The 22,041-nt window shown below is 42.1% G+C and overlaps 1 protein-coding gene and 1 non-coding gene across 2 annotated transcripts in view; both read left to right on the forward strand.

Annotated features, from left to right (window-relative positions):
• ghrhra (growth hormone releasing hormone receptor a) overlaps window positions 1-22,041 on the forward strand; it is a 70,399-nt gene that overhangs the window by 14,899 nt on the left and 33,459 nt on the right. The window contains exon 3 of the mRNA XM_060905431.1: window positions 20,795-20,902. Within this exon, the coding sequence (XP_060761414.1) occupies window positions 20,795-20,902 (108 nt within the window). The remainder of the gene's footprint in view (window positions 1-20,794; window positions 20,903-22,041) is intronic.
• On the forward strand, window positions 20,014-20,096 carry trnal-uaa (transfer RNA leucine (anticodon UAA)). Its single transcript has one exon. It is a non-coding gene; the product is annotated as a tRNA-Leu (tRNA).

The following is a 22,041-nucleotide window of genomic DNA, read 5'->3' on the forward strand; positions in this document are numbered from 1 at the left end:
CAAAGTACAAATTGTAAATAAAAACGGAATGCAATGATGTGGAAGTTTCAAAATTCCATATTTTATTCAGAATAGAACATAGATGACATATCAAATGTTTAAACTGAGAAAATGTATCATTTAAAGAGAAAAATTAGGTGACTTTAAATTTCATGACAACAACACATCTCAAAAAAGTTGGGACAAGGCCATGTTTACCACTGTGAGACATCCCCTTTTCTCTTTACAACAGTCTGTAAACATCTGGGGACTGAGGAGACAAGTTGCTCAAGTTTAGGGATAGGAATGTTAACCCATTCCTGTCTAATGTAGGATTCTAGTTGCTCAACTGTTTTAGGTCTTTTTTGTCGTATCTTCCGTTTTATGATGCGCCAAATGTTTTCTTTGGGTGAAAGATCTGGACTGCAGGCTGGCCAGTTCAGTACCCGGACCCTTCTTCTACGCAGCCATGATGCTGTAATTGATGCAGTATGTGGTTTGGCATTGTCATGTTGGAAAATGCAAGGTCTTCCCTGAAAGAGACGTCGTGTGGATGGGAGCACATGTTGCTCTAGAACCTGGATATACCTTTCAGCATTGATGGTGTCTTTCCAGATGTGTAAGCTGCCCATGCCACACGCACTAATGCAACCCCATACCATCAGAGATGCAGGCTTCTGAACTGAGCGCTGATAACAACTTGGGTCGTCCTTCTCCTCTTTAGTCCGAATGACACGGCGTCCCTGATTTCCATAAAGAACTTCAAATTTTGATTCGTCTGACCACAGATCAGTTTTCCACTTTGCCACAGTCCATTTTAAATGAGCCTTGGCCCAGAGAAGACGTCTGTGCTTCTGGATCATGTTTAGATACGGCTTCTTCTTTGAACTATAGAGTTTTAGCTGGCAACGGCGGATGGCACGGTGAATTGTGTTCACAGATAATGTTCTCTGGAAATATTCCTGAGCCCATTTTGTGATTTCCAATACAGAAGCATGCCTGTATGTGATGCAGTGCCGTCTAAGGGCCCGAAGATCACGGGCACCCAGTATGGTTTTCCGGCCTTGACCCTTACGCACAGAGATTCTTCCAGATTCTCTGAATCTTTTGATGATATTATGCACTGTAGATGATGATATGTTCAAACTCTTTGCAATTTTACACTGTCGAACTCCTTTCTGATATTGCTCCACTATTTGTCAGCGCAGAATTAGGGGGATTGGTGATCCTCTTCCCATCTTTACTTCTGAGAGCCGCTGCCACTCCAAGATGCTCTTTTTATACCCAGTCATGTTAATGACCTATTGCCAATTGACCTAATGTGTTGCAATTTGGTCCTCCAGCTGTTCCTTTTTTGTGCCTTTAACTTTTCCAGCCTCTTATTGCTCCTGTCCCAACTTTTTTGACATGTGTTGCTGTCATGAAATTTCAAATGAGCCAATATTTGGCATGAAATTTCAAAATGTCTCACTTTCGACATTTGATATGTTGTCTATGTTCTATTGTGAATACAATATTAGTTTTTGAGATTTGTAAATTATTGCATTCTGTTTTTATTTACAATTTGTACTTTGTCCCAACTTTTTTGGAATCGGGGTTGTACATACTACAGGTGTGCATGTGTCTATAGTGGACTTATTCCTGGTTAATTTTGCTACAGTATTAAATAGGAATCTAGGCTTATTTTTGTTATCTTCTATTAGGGAGGAGAGATATGTTGATCTAGCAGCACAAAGAGCTTTTCTATACTTCCGGAAGCTCTCCTTCCACGCTAATTTGAACGCTACCAATTTTGTTTGATGCCATTTACGTTCCAATTTTCGAGTGGTCTGTTTTAAAGTGTGAGTGTCATCATTATATCATTATATATTTTTTGTCTCTGACCATTTTCCATTTAAGAGGAGCTACATTATCTAAAGTATGGCGGAACGTTGACTCTAAGCATTCAGTTGCCTGATCAAGTTCTGCAGGGGCCGACAGTGACCCAATCAACAGCACCTTCCAGACACATCCTGGTGCCCTGTGTCTGGTTGGAGTCTCATCGCATCGCTCCTGTGGAGGACAGCCCCATGGGGACAGTTGAAAGTCACACTTGGAGGACGCTTTGGACTCTTACAGTAATGCTTTTATGGCTGAGGACTACAGTTGACTTGCTAACTTTAGGACTGCAGTTGTCATGAACAGTTTTGCACTCAAGTTTCCATCAATGAAGAGTTTATAACATCAACGAAACTGACTTCATGTTAAAACTGTTAATGTTATAGTCATGCTGTCTGTTGTTGCCCAAATGAGGATGGGTTCCCTTTTGAGTCTGGTTCCTCTCGAGGTTTCTTCCTCATGTCATCTGAGGGAGTTTTTCCTTGCCACCGTCGCCACAGGCTTGCTCATTGGGGATAGATTAGGGATAAAATTAGCTCATGTTTTAAGTCGTTCAAATTCTGTAAAGCTGCTTTGCGACAATGCTTATTGTTAAAAGCGCTATACAAACAAACTTGACTTGCCTTGACTTAATTGTGTTAAGCAGGTAAACAGCAACTCTGGGGTCTTTTCCTAGAACCAGACAAGAACGTGTATTACCATGAAGCCATTTTAATTTCAACATGTTTTAGAATTATTTTAGCACAAGGTGCAAAGATGGCATTATATTAAAGTGTGTCATTCATATGTGTAGCAAATACAGTAAAAGACCCGCAATTTCCTGGAACACCAGATTATTTTCTCTAGAAAATAACACAACATGTGATAACATTAGAATCTCATCTCATCATCTCTAGCCGCTTTATCCTGTTCTACAGGGTCGCAGGCAAGCTGGAGCCTATCCCAGCTGACTACGGGCGAAAGGCGGGGTACACCCTGGACAAGTCGCCAGGTCATCACAGGGCTGACACATAGACACAGACAACCATTCACACTCACATTCACACCTACGGTCAATTTAGAGTCACCAGTTAACCTAACCTGCATGTCTTTGGACTGTGGGGGAAACCGGAGCACCCGGAGGAAACCCACGCGGACAACATGCAAACTCCGCACAGAAAGGCCCTCACCGGCCATGGGGCTCGAACCCGGACCTTCTTGCTGTGAGGCGACAGCGCTAACCACTACACCACCGTGCCGCCCCTACATTAGAATCTGATTATTTAATTTAAACACAGTGGAAGAAATTAAGCAAAACAAGCAAACACTTTTTTTTTAATCTCAGTCTTACAGTCCAAGGAACAAATTTGGCATCTGGTATGCAACAAATTGTCACAGTCGCTTTCTAGACCCTACACTCTCAGAAAATAAAGTACATTATTACATATACAGGGGCGGCACGGTGGTGTAGTGGTTAGCGCTGTCGCCTCAGAGCAAGAAGGTCCGGGTTCGAGCCCCGTGGCCGACAAGGGCCTTTCTGTGTGGAGTTTGCATGTTCTCCCCATGTCCGTGTGGGTTTCCTCCAGGTGCTCTGGTTTCCCCCACAGTCCAAAGACATGCAGGTTAGGTTAACTGGTGACTCTAAATTGACCGTAGGTGTGAACGTGAGTGTGAATGGTTGTCTGTGTCTATGTGTCGGCCCTGTGATGACCTGGCGACTTGTCCAGGGTGTACCCCGCCTTTCGCCCGTAGTCAGCTGGGATAGGCTCCAGCTTGCCTGCGACCCTGTAGAAGGATAAAGCGGCTAGAGATAATGAGATGAGATGAGATTACATATACAGGACACTCTTTTGATGGAATAAAAACATGTGTTCTATTCCCTTCTAGTGGGTTTCATTCGTTTGGTTCGATGGCATGCAATATTGCTAGCATATCAATTATCCTACATGTATTACATCACTCTACCCAATGGAGAATGAGCGTTGAATATGGTTTACGATATTGTTTGATTGGTTGTCAAGACAACATGACATCACATGTCGGAGACGGAAAACTTCTGCATTAGCAAGCAACTGTGACAATTTGTAAACAAACATGGCCACCAGGTTTGCTTTGTTAAATACGGACACTTTTGAGAGAATTTTGAAAGAGAAAGATGCATTGAACACCTGAAAGGAATAATAATAATAATAATATTGGCTGGCTTTTTTCATGGTATATCAGATATCATGCTAGCTGAATGGAATATATTTGATATACCATTCAACGCCAGCCAATATTATTTAATTATTGTACCTTTAGGGGTACAATGGCTTGTCACTGGGGCAGTACCTTCTAAGGTACTTATTTGTACCCTTTATATCCTGCTTGGGAACATATATGTTATTTTTTGGCCCTAAAAAGATACACATAGTTACCTTGAAGTACAATATTGAACTCTAGGGGGTACATTAGTGTAGCTTGTACCTTGGGGGACAGAAATGGACTCCTACTTTAGCCCTACTTCGGACAGTGTAGGGGTATTAATTATTAATTAGTGTACTTGCTCAAGCACACAGCAGCCGAAGGCAAGCACACCATTGTACTTATTCTGCCTTATTCCGACACATTTTTTGGATCCACTACTCCTCCTAGGGCGTTCGAGATAGAGACACCATTCCAACTCTGAGACGTCTGGCCCGAAGTGGTGTAGTGTGCTTGTATACAGCTTTTGGATCAACGTGCCCGTTCTCTTGTTCTTGTCATTTTTCTTTTGTTTTTTTCCCATAGAGAATGAATAGGGCTCATGAATCGAATCGTCCTACTCAGACACGCTCCATCGCAGATGCACCAAACCTCATGTGATACTTCAGGTCAACTCCCCCGACACATACATGCAATCAGTTCTGACCCGCACTCATATTTAGGGGCCAAGCAGCGAAGCTGGCGAAGGCCCCTAATGAGTTTGTCGGTTTTCTTATTATTATTATTAGGGGCCAAGCAGCGAAGCTGGCGAAGGCCCCTAATGAGTTTGTCGGTTTTCTTATTATTATTATTATTATTATTATTATTATTCAACTTTCTTCTCCTATGGGAAGTCAATGGCAGCCCATAGAACCACACATAGGAAAATGCTCAAATTTGGCACACACATTGGAGACAGTCTCAGCATTCCCCACAACAATTTTTAGGTCCCCAGCCCCAACCCTCTAGCGCCACCAGCAGGTCAAAGTTGCAGGTACATTTCTGCTTGTAACTTTTGAACCGTTGGTCCGATTTTCAAAAACTTGGTATCCCTGGAATCCTTGGGTCAAGACGAATCCAAAGCACCCCATGACGTCATTTTCCGCCCATATAGTTTTCCCGCCATTTTGAATTTTGTGAAAATCACTTAAAATGCTTCTCCTCCCTCAATTTTGGACCAATTTCTCCCAAACTTGGTAGATGGCAACTTTGGACTAAGCTGCACAAGAAACTTACCCGGTTTTTAGAATTTCATAAGCGTTTGGCCGTGGCAGCCAATCAAAATTGGCGGCGCAGACGCCAAACAGGAAGTGTGCTCATATTTCGGCCGCCCTTTGGCGTATCTTAACGAAACTTGGTGAGTTTATGCCATACCCCTCGATGAAGGACCCCAAAAAATTTGGAACAAATTGGCTGCTAGGGGGCGCTATAACTAGGAAAAATGTCTTTTGGCTCATATCTCATGATGCGTTTTGGCTAGAAACAAAATTCCACTGCCTATGGAATCCTTGGCTCAAGTCGAATCTATCGCACCCTATGACGTCATATTCTGCCTTGAGGATTTTCCGCCATTTTGAATTTTGTTAAAATCAATGAAATTCTATGGAAACCCATAGAACCGTCTGACGACAGGTTTTCAAATTTGGCACACTGATTCTAGGCTGCCTCACGGTTCTTGTCAGCAAATTTCAACTCAGCATCTCAAACTCTCTAGCGCCAACAACAGGTCAAAGTTGCAAGTACATTTCTGCTTGTTACTTTTGAACCGTATGTCTCATCGTCAAAATCTTAGTATGGCTGGAATCCTTGGGTCAACCCGAATCCAACGCACCCTATGGCGTCATATTCCGCCTGGTATATTTTCCGCCATTTTGAATTTTGTGAAAATCAATTAAAATGCTTCTCCTCCCTCAATTTTTGACCAATTCCTTCCAAACTTGGTACATGGCAACTTTGGACTAAGCTGCACTAAAAACTTACCCGGTTTTTCGAATTTCATAAGCGTTTGGCCGTGGCAGCCAATCAAAATTGGCGGCGCAGACGCCAAACAGGAAGTGTGCTCATATTTCGGCCGCCCTTTGGCGTATCTTAACGAAACTTGGTGAGTTTATGCCATACCCCTCGATGAAGGACCCCAAAAAATTTGGAACAAATTGGCTGCTAGGGGGCGCTATAACTAGGAAAAATGTCTTTTGGCTCATATCTCATGATACGTTTTGGCTAGAAACAAAATTCCACTGCCTATGGAATCCTTGGCTCAAGTCGAATCTATCGCACCCTATGACGTCATATTCTGCCTTGAGGATTTTCCGCCATTTTGAATTTTGTTAAAATCAATGAAATTCTATGGAAACCCATAGAACCGTCTGACGACAGGTTTTCAAATTTGGCACACTGATTCTAGGCTGCCTCACGGTTCTTGTCAGCAAATTTCAACTCAGCATCTCAAACTCTCTAGCGCCAACAACAGGTCAAAGTTGCAAGTACATTTCTGCTTGTTACTTTTGAACCGTATGTCTCATCGTCAAAATCTTAGTATGGCTGGAATCCTTGGGTCAACCCGAATCCAACGCACCCTATGGCGTCATATTCCGCCTGGTATATTTTCCGCCATTTTGAATTTTGTGAAAATCAATTAAAATGCTTCTCCTCCCTCAATTTTTGACCAATTCCTTCCAAACTTGGTACATGGCAACTTTGGACTAAGCTGCACTAAAAGCTTACCCGGTTTTTCGAATTTCATAAGCGTTTGGCCGTGGCTGCCAATCAAATTTGGCTGTGCAGACGCGAAACAGGAAGTGTGCTCATATCTCGGCAGCCCTTTGACCTTTCTTAACCAAACTTGGTGGGATTATGCACCACCCCTCCAAAATGGCCCATACCACATTTGGTGCACATTGGCCATTAGGGGGCGCTATAACTTTCCAAAATGTGTTTTGGCTCTTACATCATTGAGCTCATATCTCAGCAGTCTTTTAGCACAGACACACACACACACACACACACACCTAGTACACTGGAAGTAATTTCAGCCATCACAGTCAATCGAATTTGACGGTGAAGCCGTGCATGCCTCTAACCGTCTGGTTGGAGGTACATTCCTGCTTGTAAACACTTCCTGCGCGTGCCTATGACCGTCTGCCTGGTCAGTAGTTTCTGTTGCCATGGCAACTTAGGCTGGGTCACACTGCTTGGCCCCGGATTGCTGCTTGCAGCTATATTTATTATTAGGGGCCAAGCAGCGAAGCTGGCGAAGGCCCCTAATGAGTTTGTCGGTTTTCTTATTATTATTATTATTATTATTATTATTCAACTTTCTTCTCCTATGGGATGTCAATGGCAGCCCATAGAACCACACATAGGAAAATGCTCAAATTTGGCACACACATTCTAGACAGTCTCAGCATTCCCCACAACAATTTGTAGGTCCCCACCCCCAACCCTCTAGCGCCACCAGCAGGTCAAAGTTGCAGGTACATTTCTGGTTGTAACTTTTGAACCGTTGGTCCGATTTTCAAAAACTTGGTATCCCTGGAATCCTTGGGTCAAGCCGAATCCAAAGCACCCCATGACGTCATTTTCCGCCCATATAGTTTTCCCGCCATTTTGAATTTTGTGAAAATCAATTAAAATGCTTCTCCTCCCTCAATTTTGGACCAATTTCTCCCAAACTTGGTAGATGGCAACTTTGGACTAAGCTTCACAAGAAACTTACCCGGTTTTTAGAATTTCATAAGCGTTTGACCGTGGCAGCCAATCAAAATTGGAGGCGCAGACGCCAAACAGGAAGTGTGCTCATATTTCGGCCGCCCTTTGGCGTTTCTTAACGAAACTTGGTGGGTTTATGCCCCACCCCTCCATGAAGGACCCCAAAGAATTTGGAACAAATTGGCTGCTAGGGGGCGCTATAACTAGGAAAAATGTCTTTTGGCTCATATCTCATGATGCGTTTTGGCTAGAAACAAAATTCCACTGCCTATGGAATCCTTGGGTCAAGACGAATCTATCGCACCCTATGACGTCATATTCTGCCTTGAGGATTTTCCGCCATTTTGAATTTTGTTAAAATCAATGAAATTCTATGGCAACCCATAGAACCGTCTGACGACAGGTTTTCAAATTTGGCACACTGATTCTAGGCTGGCTCAACGTTCTTGTCAGCAAATTTCAACTCACCACCTCAAACTCTCTAGCGCCAACAACAGGCCAAAGTTGCATGTACATTTCTGCTTGTTACTTTTGAACCGTATGTCTGATCGTCAAAATCTGTGTATCGCTGGAATCCTTGGGTCAAAACGAATCCAACGCATCCTATGTCGTCATATTCCGCCTTGTATATTTTCCGCCATTTTGAATTTTGTGAAAATCAATTAAAATGCTTCTCCTCCTTCAATTTTTGGCCAATTCGTTCCAAACTTGGTATATGGCAACTTTGGACTAAGCTGCACATAAAACTTACCCGGTTTTTTGAATTTCATAAGCGTTTGGCCGTGGCAGCCAATCAAATTTGGCTGTGCAGATGCGAAACAGGAAGTGTGCTTATATCTCGGCGGCCCTTTGACCATTCTTAACCAAACTTGGTGGGATTATGCCCCACCCCTCCAAGAGGGCCCATACCACATTTGGTGCACATTGGCCATTAGGGGGCGCTATAACTTTCCAAAATGTGTTTTGGCTCATATATCATTGAGCTCATATCTCAGCAGTCTTTTAGCACACACACACACACACACACACACACACACACACACACACACACACACACCTAGTACACTTGAAGTAATTTCAGCCATCACAGTCAATCGAATTTGACGGTGAAGCCGTGTATGCCTCTAACAATCTGGTTGGAGGTACATTTCTGCTTGTAAACACTTCCTGTGCGTGCCTATGACCGTCTGCCTGGTCAGTTCTTTCTGTTGCCATGGCAACTTAGGCTGGGTCACCCTGCTTGGCCCCGCATTGCTGCTTGCAGCTATATTTATTATTCAACTTTCTTCTCCTATGGGATGTCAATGGCAGCCCATAGAACCACACATAGGAAAATGCTCAAATTTGGCACACACATTCTAGACAGTCTCAGCATTCCCCACAACAATTTTTAGGTCCCCACCCCCAACCCTCTAGCGCCACCAGCAGGTCAAAGTTGCAGGTACATTTCTGCTTGTAACTTTTGAACCGTTGGTCCGATTTTCAAAAACTTGGTATCCCTGGAATCCTTGGGTCAAGACGAATCCAAAGCACCCCATGACGTCATTTTCCGCCCATATAGTTTTCCCGCCATTTTGAATTTTGTGAAAATCACTTAAAATGCTTCTCCTCCCTCAATTTTTGAGCAATTTCTCCCAAACTTGGTAGATGGCAACTGTGGACTAAGCTGCACAAGAATCTTACCCGGATTTTAGAATTTCATAAGCGTTTGGCCGTGGCAGCCAATCAAATTTGGCTGCGCAGACGCCAAACAGGAAGTGTGCTCATATTTCAGCCGCCCTTTGGCGTCTCTTAACGAAACTTGGTGAGATTATGCCCCACCCCTCCCGGAAGGAACACAAAAAAATTGGCACAAATTGGCTGCTAGGGGGCGCTATAACTAGGAAAAATGTCTTTTGGCTCATATCTCATGATGCGTTTGGGGCAGAAACAAAATTCCACTATCTCTGGAATCGTTGGGTCAAGACGAATCCATCGCGACCTATGACGTCATATTCTGCCTTGAGGATTTTCCGCCATTTTGAATTTTGTTAAAATCAATGAAATTCTATGGCAACCCATAGAACCGTCAGACGAGAGGTATTCAAATTTGGCACACTGATTCTAGGCTGTCTCAAGGTTCTTGTCACCAAATTTCAACTCACCACATCAAACTCTCTAGCGCCACCAACGGGTCAAAGTCGCAGGTACATTTCTGCTTGTTACTTTTGAACCATAGGTCTGATCGTCAAAAGCTTAGTATCGCTGGAATCGTTCCTTCAGTCCGAATCCAACGCTCCCTGTCTCGTCATATTCCACCTGGTAGATTTTCCGCCATTTTGAATTTTGTGAAAATCAATTAAAATGCTTCTCCTCCCTCAATTTTTGATCAATTTTTCCCAAACTTGGTACTTGGCAAGGATGGACGAAGCTGCACAAGAAACTTACCCGGTTTTTAGAATTTCTTATGCGTTTGGCCGTGGCATCCAATCAAATTTGGATGCGCAGACGCCAATCAGGAAGTGTGCTCATATCTCGGCCGTCCTTTGGCGTATCTTAACGAAACTTGGTGGCTTTATGCCCCACGCCACCCCAAAGGAAAACAAAACATTTGGACCAAATAGGCCGCTAGGGGGCGCTATAACTAGGAAAAATGATTTTTGGCTCATATCTCATGATGCGTTTTGGGCAGAAACAAAATTCCACTATCTCTGGAATCCTTCCGTCAAAACGAATCCAACACGCCCTATGGCGTCATATTCCACCAGGTAGATTTTCCAAAATTTTGAAATTTGTGAAAATCTATTAAAATCCTTCTCCTCCCTCAATTTTTGACCAATTTCTCCCAAACTTGGTACATAGTAACTTTAGACTAACTGTCTGCCTGGTCAGTTCTTTCTGTTGCCATGGCAACTTAGGCTGGGTCACACTGCTTGGCCCCGCATTGCTGCTTGCAGCTATATTTTTCCTTTCTTTTTGCTCATCCCGTTTTCCTCCATAGGCTTGCATTGATTTTTGGCCCCATTGAAAATGAATGGTGTTTCAGGAGAAAAACTTTCACTCTCCATCAATTTTTTTTTAACCAAGTGGCCAAACTTCAAGAAACTTCACTTGATGCCTCAGGCCAAGTCCCCGCACAGATCCGTCCCCTCATCTGAGACCTGCACTCGTCTTTTCCTTGGTTTTCACGCATCTCTTTTTACCTCCATAGGCTTCCATTGATTTTTGGCCCCATTCAAATGAATGGAGTTTTGCTCAGTAACACTTCACCACACATCCACCAAACTTCATACGGCACCTCAGGCCAAATCACCCATCACACACATGATATCGGTTCTGACCCGCACTCGCCTTTCTCTCGCCTTTCATCTGTCCATTTTTTCTCCATTTTGCCGCTAATCAATGGAAGCTTGACTGAGTCATTCCTCCCTTCCCCCATAGGTGATGATGCATTTGGCAAGGATCTGCTCATTTAAGACTTTGACAGCAAATCAACTTCAACTCAATGGCCACTTTATTAGGAATACTTACACGCACACACGATAGCAATTAGCATATAAGCATTCACGTGTTACCATGCTAGCTGTTAGCATGTTACCCATTACGATATCATGCCTGCTGTTAGCTCGTGAGTTGTTAGCATGTTCACCATTAGCATGTTATCATGAGAGCTGTTAAGTCAAGTCAAGTCAAGTCAAGTCAACTTTATTGTCAAATATGCTATACATGCTCGACATACAGCACAGATGAAATATCAGTCCTCTCTGACCCACGGTGCAAACTGGCAATGCAATAAATAAAAATAGAATAATTGAAAAAAACCAAATAATATAAACAGTATAAACACTCTAGATAGGAACTAGACATAGACTAAACACTCAAACAATATAAACAGTATAAATAAACATTGTAAACACTAGATAAAACAAGACATAGACTAAACACTCAGACAATATAAACAGTATAAACACTCTAGATATGAACTAGACTAAACACACACACACACACACACACACACACACACACACACATAAATTGGTACAAATAACCAAACAGTCAAGGGCACTTGAGGTATAGCAGGTAAACATGAAACATGAAATAAGCAGTGTAAACAAACTAGCAGCTGTTAAGGTGAGGTAGTGCGGAATAGTGCAAATGAGTGAGGTAAAGTGAGGTGTGCGGTCCCTGAGTTCAGTGTGTTAATGAACGAGGTAAAGTGAGGTGTGCAGTCCCTGAGTTCAGTGTGTTAATGAACAATGAGATGTGTGTGTGTGTGTGTGTGTGTGTGTGTGTGTTGGGGGGGAAACTGTGAGGATGACATGTCAGATGCTGAAGGGGGGGCAGGGGGGTGTGCGAGCAGAATCTGTGGCAGGGGGCAGAGGGGGGAGGAGGGGCAGAACAGGGAGGGAGTTGAGCCTCCTGACCACCTGGTGAAAGAAACTGTTCTTGAGCCTGCTGGTTTTGGCCCGGAGACTCCGCAGTCTCCTCCCCGACGGCAGCAGGCTGAAGAGGCTGTGAGATGGGTGGGTGGGGTCACCTGCAATCCTGATGGCTTTGCGGGTGAGGCGGGAGTTATAAATATCCATTAGAGAAGGGAGAGAGACACCAATGATCCTCTCAGCTGCTCTCACGATGCGCTGCAGAGTCTTGCAGCAGGACATGGTGCAGGCGCCATACCACACGGTGATGCAGCTGGTCAGAATGTTCACGATGGTGCCTCTGTAGAATGTGTGCATGATGGGGGCCGGGACTCTTGCTCTCCTCAGTTTGCGGAGGAAGTACAGACGCTGTTGGGGTTTTTTGGCCAGTGATGCGGTGTTGTTGCTCCAGGACAGGTCTTCAGAGATGTGCACACCCAGAAACTTGGTGCTGCTCCCCCTCTCCACTGCAGCATCGTTGATAGTTAGTGGAGCATGCTGGGTGTGCTCTCTCCTGAAGTCCACAACAATCTCCTTCGTCTTCTCCACGTTCAGACAGAGATTGTTGTCCTTGCACCACATGGCCAAGCGGCTCACCTCACTCCTGTAGATTGTCTCATCGCCATTGTTGATGAGACCCACCACAGTCGTGTCATCCGCAAACTTAATGAAGAGATTTGAGCTGGATGTTGGTGTGCAGTTGTGGGTCAGCAAAGTGAAGAGGAGGGGGCTTAGCACACATCCTTGGGGGGCCCCCGTGTTTAGTGTGATGGTGCTGGAGGAGTTGCTGCTGACCCGTACAGACTGTGGTCTCCCCGTTAACATGTTAGGATTAGCATGGGAGCATGCAGAGTTCACATGTTTGCTGTTAGAGAGTTTGCCTGAGCATGTTAGCATGCTAACTGGCAACTGAGCATGTTAGCTGTTAGCATGTCACCCTCAGTGTGTTAGCATGCTAAAAGTTAACATACTAGCCATTAGCATGTTAGCTGTTAGCATGATAGCTGTCAGCATATTAGCCTTAAAGTGTTAGAATTTTAACAAATAGCATGTTAATCATTAGCATGTTAGAATGCTAGCTGTTAGCATGTTATCTTTTAGCATGTTAGCATTGACATGTTAACATGCTAGCTTTTAGCATGTTAGTATGCTGTTAGCATGTTAGTATACTAACTGTTAGCATGCTAGTTGTTAGCATGTTGGCATTAGCATGTTGGCATTAGCATGTTGGCATGCTAGCTTTTAGCATGCTAGCATGATAGCTGTTCTGCTACAGCTAAGCAAGCACACTTTGCATGTTCTCTGCGGAAATGTAGTCTAGTTATTAAATATTAATTCATTTTAACAACCCATCATCATTGAGTTCTTATAGTTGCAAAGTTTGCATCTAAATCTCAATTAATCAAAAACAAGTATTATAAATAACATCTACTTACATCTAATGACAGTTTAAATAAAAAAAGTGTTGTGAGTGGAAATGGAAGGAATTTAAGCATAATAGTTTCAATATATACCTTAATGAGGCTGATATTTTATACTTCATTGATGTAGACTATTAGTGATTGATTGATTGATTAATCAACTGATTGATTAATTGACTGACTGAATGATTGATTGATCGACTGACTGAGTAATTGATTGACTGCATGATTCATTGATTAATTGACTGACTGACGGATTGACTGATTGATTGGCTGACTGAATGATTGATTGATGGATTGATTGATTAATTGATTGATTGATTGACTGACGGATTGACTGATTGAATGATTGCTTGACTGATGGATTGACTGACTGACTGAATGATTGCTTGATTAATTGATTGATTGACTGATTGATTGAGTGATTGATTGACTGACTGAATGATTGATTGACTGACAGATTGACTGATTGATTGACTGACTGACTGATTGACTGACTGATTGACTGATTGATTGATTTTTTTTCAATGTATATTTATTAAAGGACTCAGTAAGGTAATACAAGCAACCAAGTGGAAGTAAAATACATTTGCCCTCAATTTGTTCCAAAATAGTATATTTTGCTTAAGCTGTTGTATCTTAGATTCCCAGTTGCTAATGAGGAGTTTACCATGCTCCTTGGTTGCAATAACACCCAAGGTTTTGAATTGGTCCTTCGCAATTTTAAAGGGTGTGGAATGTAGAAAATGTATGTCTACCTGCTCCGATATGGGCATCAGTTCGCTCTTTCCCCAATTGATCTTGTAGCCAGAAAAGCTGCCAAAAGAATCAATCAGTTGAAGAAGTGGAGGGATAGAAGACCTGGGGCATGACAAGAATATTGTAATGTCATCTGCAAATAGAGATATTTTATTCTCTACGCCATACATTTGGATTGGAGCAATCTCCTGGTTTAATCTAATATGACTAGCCAGAGTCTCAATGGCAAGGTTGAATAGATAAGGTGAGCAGGAACATCCCTGGCGAACACCTCTGTGGAGAGAGAATGGTTGTGAGAGGTCACCATTAGTAATAATCGAAGCTCGGGGGTGAGCATAGATTATCTCAATCCATTTGACAAAGTCTGGCCCAAAGCCAAAGTGTTTCAGGGTGGTTAACATATACTTCCATTCAATATAATCAAAAGCCTTTTCAGCATCTAAGGCAATTACTACACACTCTTCCCTCTGCTTCTGGTACATAATGTTGAAAAGGCGTTGTAGATTGAAAAATATATGTCGCCCTGGAACGAAGCCAGTTTTATCGGGGTGTATTAACCTAGCTATATATTTACAGAGTCTATTAGCCAAAACCTTACTGAGTATTTTAGTTTCCATCTGAAGGAGAAAAATTGGACGATAAGATGACATTTCCAAGGAATCTCTGTCCTTTTTAAGGATCAAGGCAATGTTTGCGTTGTAAAGGGAGGGAGGCAGTTCTGCAACTTCTTTGGAATGGGCAAACATATGTAAACGCAACGGTGCAAGACTTGGTAGGTACTTTTTATAGAACTCAATAGTAAACCCGTCAGGGCCAGGGGCTTTATTGTTAGGGAACTGAGAAATAGCAGTTTGCATACGTCAACCTATACGGAATGTCCGTATTTTATACGGATTTGATTCAATAAACATAGTATACGGGCATACAAATAAAGTTATATGGATTCTTTAAAAAAACTTCAATATTTATTTAGAGCTATAATCAATTCCCACGATGATAAAAGAGCGCATAACATTTACAAACGTACTGTACACCACAGAAAGCACAAACAGCCAGTAAAGAGTCTTATGAAATCGCGCATTATCTTGTGGTAGTGAGACTTCGTTCCACTTTTGATCATGCGCACACCGCATTGCGAGAATCCCGTCAACCGGGAAGTAACATTTTGTTTGAAAAGCATATTTCCACCTGAGCGACTTTCACTAGTGACTGAAAAGATTCTGAATGGGCACTCCGGCAAGATCAACACAGACACTTGTTGTGACATGCAGCCTAGTGAGGTATTGGTGCAGACTGCTAAAAAAAGCTGTCATGGAGTACAATTCAGAACATTAGAGTGACACTTTGTGTTTTTGTCAAACATTGGAGCTTTGTATTCATTCTGAAGGTTTATTGTTATTAATATTGAATAAAAAGTAACTTGGATATATAATTGTTAATTATCATTCAAATTTTAGGTAAATTATTTTAATTTGCATCTTATAAGGATTTTATAAGGGAAATACGGATTTTGGAGGTTGGTTATACAGGTTTGATTGACCAAAGGTTGACATGTATGAGTTTGCAGCTCCTCTAGAGTTATAACAGCATCCATTGCTTTAGCTGCTGTTTCATCTAAAGTAGGGAGTTTACTGCTCTCCAGGAAATTATTTATTTTCTGTGCATCAATGGTTTTGACTTTAGATTGATAGAGATCTTCATAAAATGATGCAAAAGAATTGTTGAACTTAGAAGGATCTGTAATAATATTGCCTTGTCTGTCCCTAATTTTATGAATGGCACGTGAGGCCTGAGAGTGACACAGTTGCCTTGCAAGCAGTCTGTGGGGCTCAAAGTATTTTTGTTGCGTTTTAGCAAGCAATGAACCAACTCTCTGAGAAACAATGGTGTTATATTGAAATTTCAAACTGGTGATAGTCTCAAGAGTAGCATCATTAGGGTTAGTCTTAAATAAATCTTCTTGGGCACGCAGGTCACGTTCTATGTCTTTTAGCCTACTGCCTTCACTTTTTCTTTTGCTAGAGACATAGGCTATGATACAGCCCCTGATGACTGCCTTCAGGGATTCCCAGAGGATGGAATCATTGACATCACCTGTATCATTCGTAGTGAAGTAAGAAATCTGTTCTTGTAGATAATTAGTGAAGAGTTCATCGCTTAATAATGTCGAATCGAAGTGCCATTGACCACCATTAGGTCTACCTTCACCAATTTTAAGAGGCATGGACAGTGTGGCGTGATCTGATATAACAATGGGATGATATGATACAGTGCCCACTGTTGCCAATAATTTAGACTCCAATAAGAAATAATCAATACGTGAATAGGACTTATGCACTGGGGAAAAGAAAGAATAGTCTCTTACAGTTGGATGCTTAAGCCTCCATATGTCAACTAAGTTGAGGTTGTCAATCAAAGTGTTCAAACGAATGCTTGAGTTTGACTGATGGAGAGATTTGGAGAACTGTTTATCCAAGAGTGGATCCAAAACACAGTTTAAGTCCCCTCCAATTATAATGCTAGTGTTAGAAATGTCTGGAATCACATTAAAGACCTTTTGAAAAAAGTCTGGGTTGTCAAATTTAGGTGCATAGAGACTGATAAGCGTTACTGGAACAGAATTCAAGTTTCCGGCCACTATTAAGAACCTACCATTGGGATCACTACTTGTAGAGGACTGAATGAAAGGGATGTTTTTCCTAATTAAAATCGCCACTCCCCTAGCTTTAGTGGTGAAATTAGCTTGATATATTTGGTCCACCCAGCTAACCTTGAATTTCCCTTTAGTACTTTGCTTAATGTGTGTTTCCTGCAAAAACATGGACTTAAGATGCGCCATTACTTTAGCTCATTTTATAACACGACCAAGGCCTCTTACATTCCAACTCACAAATTTATATCCCTGTCCCTACATTTGAATTGTAGAAGTGTGCTATGGCAATGTCTAGCTTTATAAAGTGTGCTTACTGTCAAAAGGGAAAAAAAGGTGTGTAGCTGCTGGCTGAAAAACAAAGGAAATAGTAATAATAAAAAAACCCACAAACAAACAAAACACATAGACCACATCCCAGCCCATTATCCAAACCCTCCCCCATCACCAGGAGGCTACCCAGAAGGTAGCAACCACTGCTTCAATGCATAACTTGGGCACTCAGGTCTAAAACACACAACCCACAAGACTATAAGTATGCACCCGTGGAATAAAAAAGAATCCCTTGAACAATCCAAGTAACAGGTTTAAGTCAGCTCCCACTAGAACTAGGAGTAGGTGGTATTAGCAGTCTAGCTGGGGTCAGTAATGCTGTAGGCTATTTAATACTAAGAGACGAGAAGGCTACTAATGCCTGGTGACTCACCTAGCCCGCTAAATGTGTGAATAAACAACATCGCATGATAAACAAAACAGCAATTACTCAAATACAAACTCACTGCACATTGAATCCACAGCCTCCAGGAGTATCAAGCAAAGGCTAGCTGAGTTATGAACGATTGTGCACAAATGGCTGGAAAAAGGTGTCCATCATCAACGCAGAGAATGAGGCTGAGTTAGCGCCTGAGGCATACGGTCCATGCCTACTCGTTGCTAGTCTCTGAACCGTGATAAGAAGACACCAGCACCTGAGCCTTCTTGGGAGAAAACAGCCGCTTCTTGCCTTCCTTTTCAAGCGTGACGAACAACTTAGCCGGGTAGTGGAGAACAGGTTTGAGGCTGAGATTGTAGAGCACCTTCATGACATCTCGGTATTCGGATCGTTGTTCCAAAACGTCAGGACTATAATCCTCAAAAATGTGTATTGGATTGCCTCGATAACAGAGTTTACCTCTCATTTTGCGGGACTCACGAATCACCAGGTCATGAACTTGAAATTTATGGAAGCAGATAATGACCGATCGAGGTTTCTCACCTGGTTTTGGCCTGGAGGAGAGGGCGCAATGTGCACGGTCTAGTTCCGGAGAAGAAGAAAGGATACGCTCCCCCAGTACCTCCACCAAGAACCCAGAAAAGAATTCTGTTGGACGAGCACTTTTGACAGACTCTGGTAGGCCTATGATACGAATGTTATTCCTCCGACTCCGTCCTTCCAGATCCATGACCTTTGCTTTTAGCTTAGCATTGTCATTGGCTAGGGCTGAGCAGTTCATCTCTAAGGCTCTGATGCTATCACTGACTGTATTGGCGTTGGACTCAAGGGACAACAGACGTTTGTCATGACCCTCGACTTTTGAATGAATCGCCTCCAGTTTTGTTTCAAAGGCAGAGAATGCAGTTCTGAACTCAGTTGAAAGGGCCTCTCTGTGCTTTTCCATCCATGTCAGTCTGGCTAGGTGCAGAGTTATCTTTGGCATTTTGAAGAGGTTGGTCGTTGGGAGTTAAAAACTATAAATGAATGTTCGTAGGGTAGTAAAATAAGGGGGCTAAATTGTTGAAAATTGCTTATTAGGTGGGAGCATGAAAATGTGCATCTACTCCATATTCGCACAGACCGGAAGCCCGACTGATTGATTGATTGATTATGTTCTTACTTTCTGTGTGCATAAATTTAGAAATGTTGGAGAGCCTGCCTCTCAATTCATTTTCCTTTGTTTTTTATTATTGTTGTTGTTGCAGCAGTGTAAGTCTCAAGGACATTCCTTTGGAAACCATTTTTGCAGCCAAAATTTACTGCTGTCTAAAACTCAATTCATCTCCACCACTTTTCTCCAGAAACCATCTTCTGTGTGCAGTAATGTGGGTGTTTCTGAGGTTGTTGTCATTGTTGTTGTTGTTGATTTTAGTGTTCTTAAGAGACTGAATTTAAATACACTCTTTGGAAATCTGGAAATGTCAAAATATTCCCAGCTACTTAAACCAAGCACAGCCTTATGTAATGAGTTGTCAGAGAATCTCTTTACCAGGTTAGAATTATACACTACTTTCAATATAATGAAGGTGCCACTGTATTCAAGACAGTTTCCACTCATCAGCTTGACCCGGCCCTGCATTGGGCACAAACCTATTAATTGATTGTAAACTATGTATTGTTTCTCATGAATGCATGAATCCACTGGAGGTTCAATCTCTTGATCCAGACCTTCTAAAAGTACAAAGTGGCTCTAAGTTCTGGCTCTTGGTCAACTTCTGACTGAGAAGCAGCAAGTGGTTAAGGACATCAGCGCCAATGGACAAACTGTTTTACAAGCAAACAATGTACTTCAGTTTAAAGAATAAGTGGGAGTACCAGGACTTGAAACGCTGTGGGAATTCATGCATCTTCTGTAATTATTTTTCATGGTTTGAGTCATGGTGTATCTATAGCCATCCCTGAGAACACTCGGTGCTACATGGAAATGTAAGATGGCAAATAAATAAATGACAAAGGATATTTTTTCCTTTGTTTTCTGCAGAAAGACAACATTATTTAGGAGAACAAATGGAATATATTATGTAGAACATCCGTCTGATCATCTATCTGTCCAGCCAGACATCTATCCAACCAACTGTTCATCCATCCATCTAGCCATCCATCCAACCAATCAGCCATCTTTCTGTCCAACCAACCATCTGTCTGTCCAACCAACCATTTGTCCGTCTGTCCAACCAACCGTCCATCCAAACCAACCAACCGTCCAGCCGTCTGTAGAACCAACCAACCAACCATCCATTTGTCCAACCAATTCCTCTAGTGTAAACCAGGATGGCTGAGTGGTTAAGGTGTTGGACTTAAGATCCAATGGACAAATGTCCTCGTGGGTTCGAGCCCCACTCCTGGTAGGATCCAAGTTATTGTGGTTAAAAGATATTTGAGCTCTGTTGCTATAAAACATGGTGCTTCTGCTTGAAAGAGTAAATAACAGACTGTAAGTGGGAAATTGGAATGACTGTCCTTCCTTTAGTCTTCCCAAGGTCAGTCTTAGTTGAAAGCATTAAGTACATTTATATAGTTAAAGACTGCTTTGAATTTGATCCCTAGTCCTGATAAATGCTGTACTTCAGTTCAGTAGAATCAGTCTGGCTCAATACAGAGGCCATTATGTATGTCCTAAATAAGTGACAAATGTTCAGTTCCATTACCAACTGACAAGCAGAGTTTTAATCATTTATTTTAGCTTCTATGCCAAATTCCACAACCTGCAAATGAAATGTTTGAAGCACCAGGAAAGAATCCATCAACAGAAATGCCTCCACTTGAAATTCCTATCCTGTTATCAGTCTCTTCTTGGGTGGCAGTTCCACTTAAATGTCTTGTCATTGACTGAATGCTTTGTCTTATCACATCAAAGAACTTGAAGATGAAGTATACAAATTAATAATTTGAAAGGATGGATGATGGACGAAAAGCAAAAGGAACTCACAAACTGTTGGGCAGAGATGGATAGAAGATGCTTTTTGCATGCAGGATTTAACAGGTGAGACTGATTGTAGTCCACCTTGTGTTGACTCCTGGTGTTGTTTCCTTCTATGTGTTTTAGGCTGCAAGACAGAATGGGACGAAATCCGCTGCTGGCTCAGAGCCGACGTTGGCCAGGTGGTTAATGTGTCCTGTTCTGAAGTTTTCCAACACTTTTCTAGCAAGCAAGGTCAGCAAATGAAGAACTGCTTTCCTTTGTTCTGCGTCAAGGTGATGCGATCAAAGTACACTGCCGAAAGAAAGAGACTTTTGTATTGCTTTAGATTGAACTGTTTAGCAGTGGAAATATGGTTATTTTGAGCATTCTTTCCTGTAATGACACTAAAACCTACTTTAGTTTGGCTTCTGGCCCCTTGGCATATTGGAGGAGTGATAAAGTGGGTCACAGATGCTTTCATTCCTTCCTAAACACACACTATCCTTGTCTTTGAAATCTGAAGACTCTGAAGAATATTTGCATATTTTCTCAAACATTGGTTCCGTTAATGGACCCACTAATGAACATGCAAAAAGCTAACAGGGATGAGGCAGTAGGTGAAGCAGCCTTTCTGTAACCTAAATCAAAAAGCTCAGGGCTAAAATAGCTAAAACATGTAGATCTAAGGGTCTTGTTGTCTTGAATGGCTTGGGGTGTGGCATTGAGGTCATGGAAATTTACAGGTCAGTCTTGTGATAAATTGGACTGAAGTGTTTGTTGCACAGAGGGACCAAATGTTTTTGGGCCTTATCCTGTCCTGATTTTTACTGGCAGCAGTTGAAGACCTTAAAAATTGTCTTTAAGCTGAAATCTGGTTACTTAGGAGATAATAGACTTAAAAGTTACAGGAAGTAAGAGTCCAAATAGGGATAATACAGTAATTACTTTTCTGAACACTTTTACCAGCCAACTGCATGGCTACATTACTACTTTTTTTTGCTGGAGTTTCTGGAATCAGAAAAAGATTTTTCTCAGAAAAAGCAAATCACAAAATGAATTGATATAAAACTTTAAAGACCTAATTGCTATGCATGCTAATGCACCTAATGCGCCTTGCACTGTTAATCACCTTTCATTGCAATAGCTCCATTGGCATATACTCTATCATACCATGCAGTAGCGAAGTGTTGCTATTAGAGCTGGGACTTGAGCTCAGCCAAAACATAGCCAGATACAGTACCAAAAAAGCAACAGGGCAAAGGATTTTGCAAGGGATTCGCGGCAGGCTGCCAGGTCACTCCATTGTGTGTAGCTGTCTATGTTGATTTTAAAAGTAAGTAAGTAAATTATATGGGGAAATGAATACTTAAGTCTGAGTGAAAAATACTGTA

Source organism: Neoarius graeffei, chromosome 23, assembly GCF_027579695.1.
Source record: "Neoarius graeffei isolate fNeoGra1 chromosome 23, fNeoGra1.pri, whole genome shotgun sequence".
Classification (NCBI taxonomy): Eukaryota; Metazoa; Chordata; class Actinopteri; order Siluriformes; family Ariidae; genus Neoarius; species Neoarius graeffei.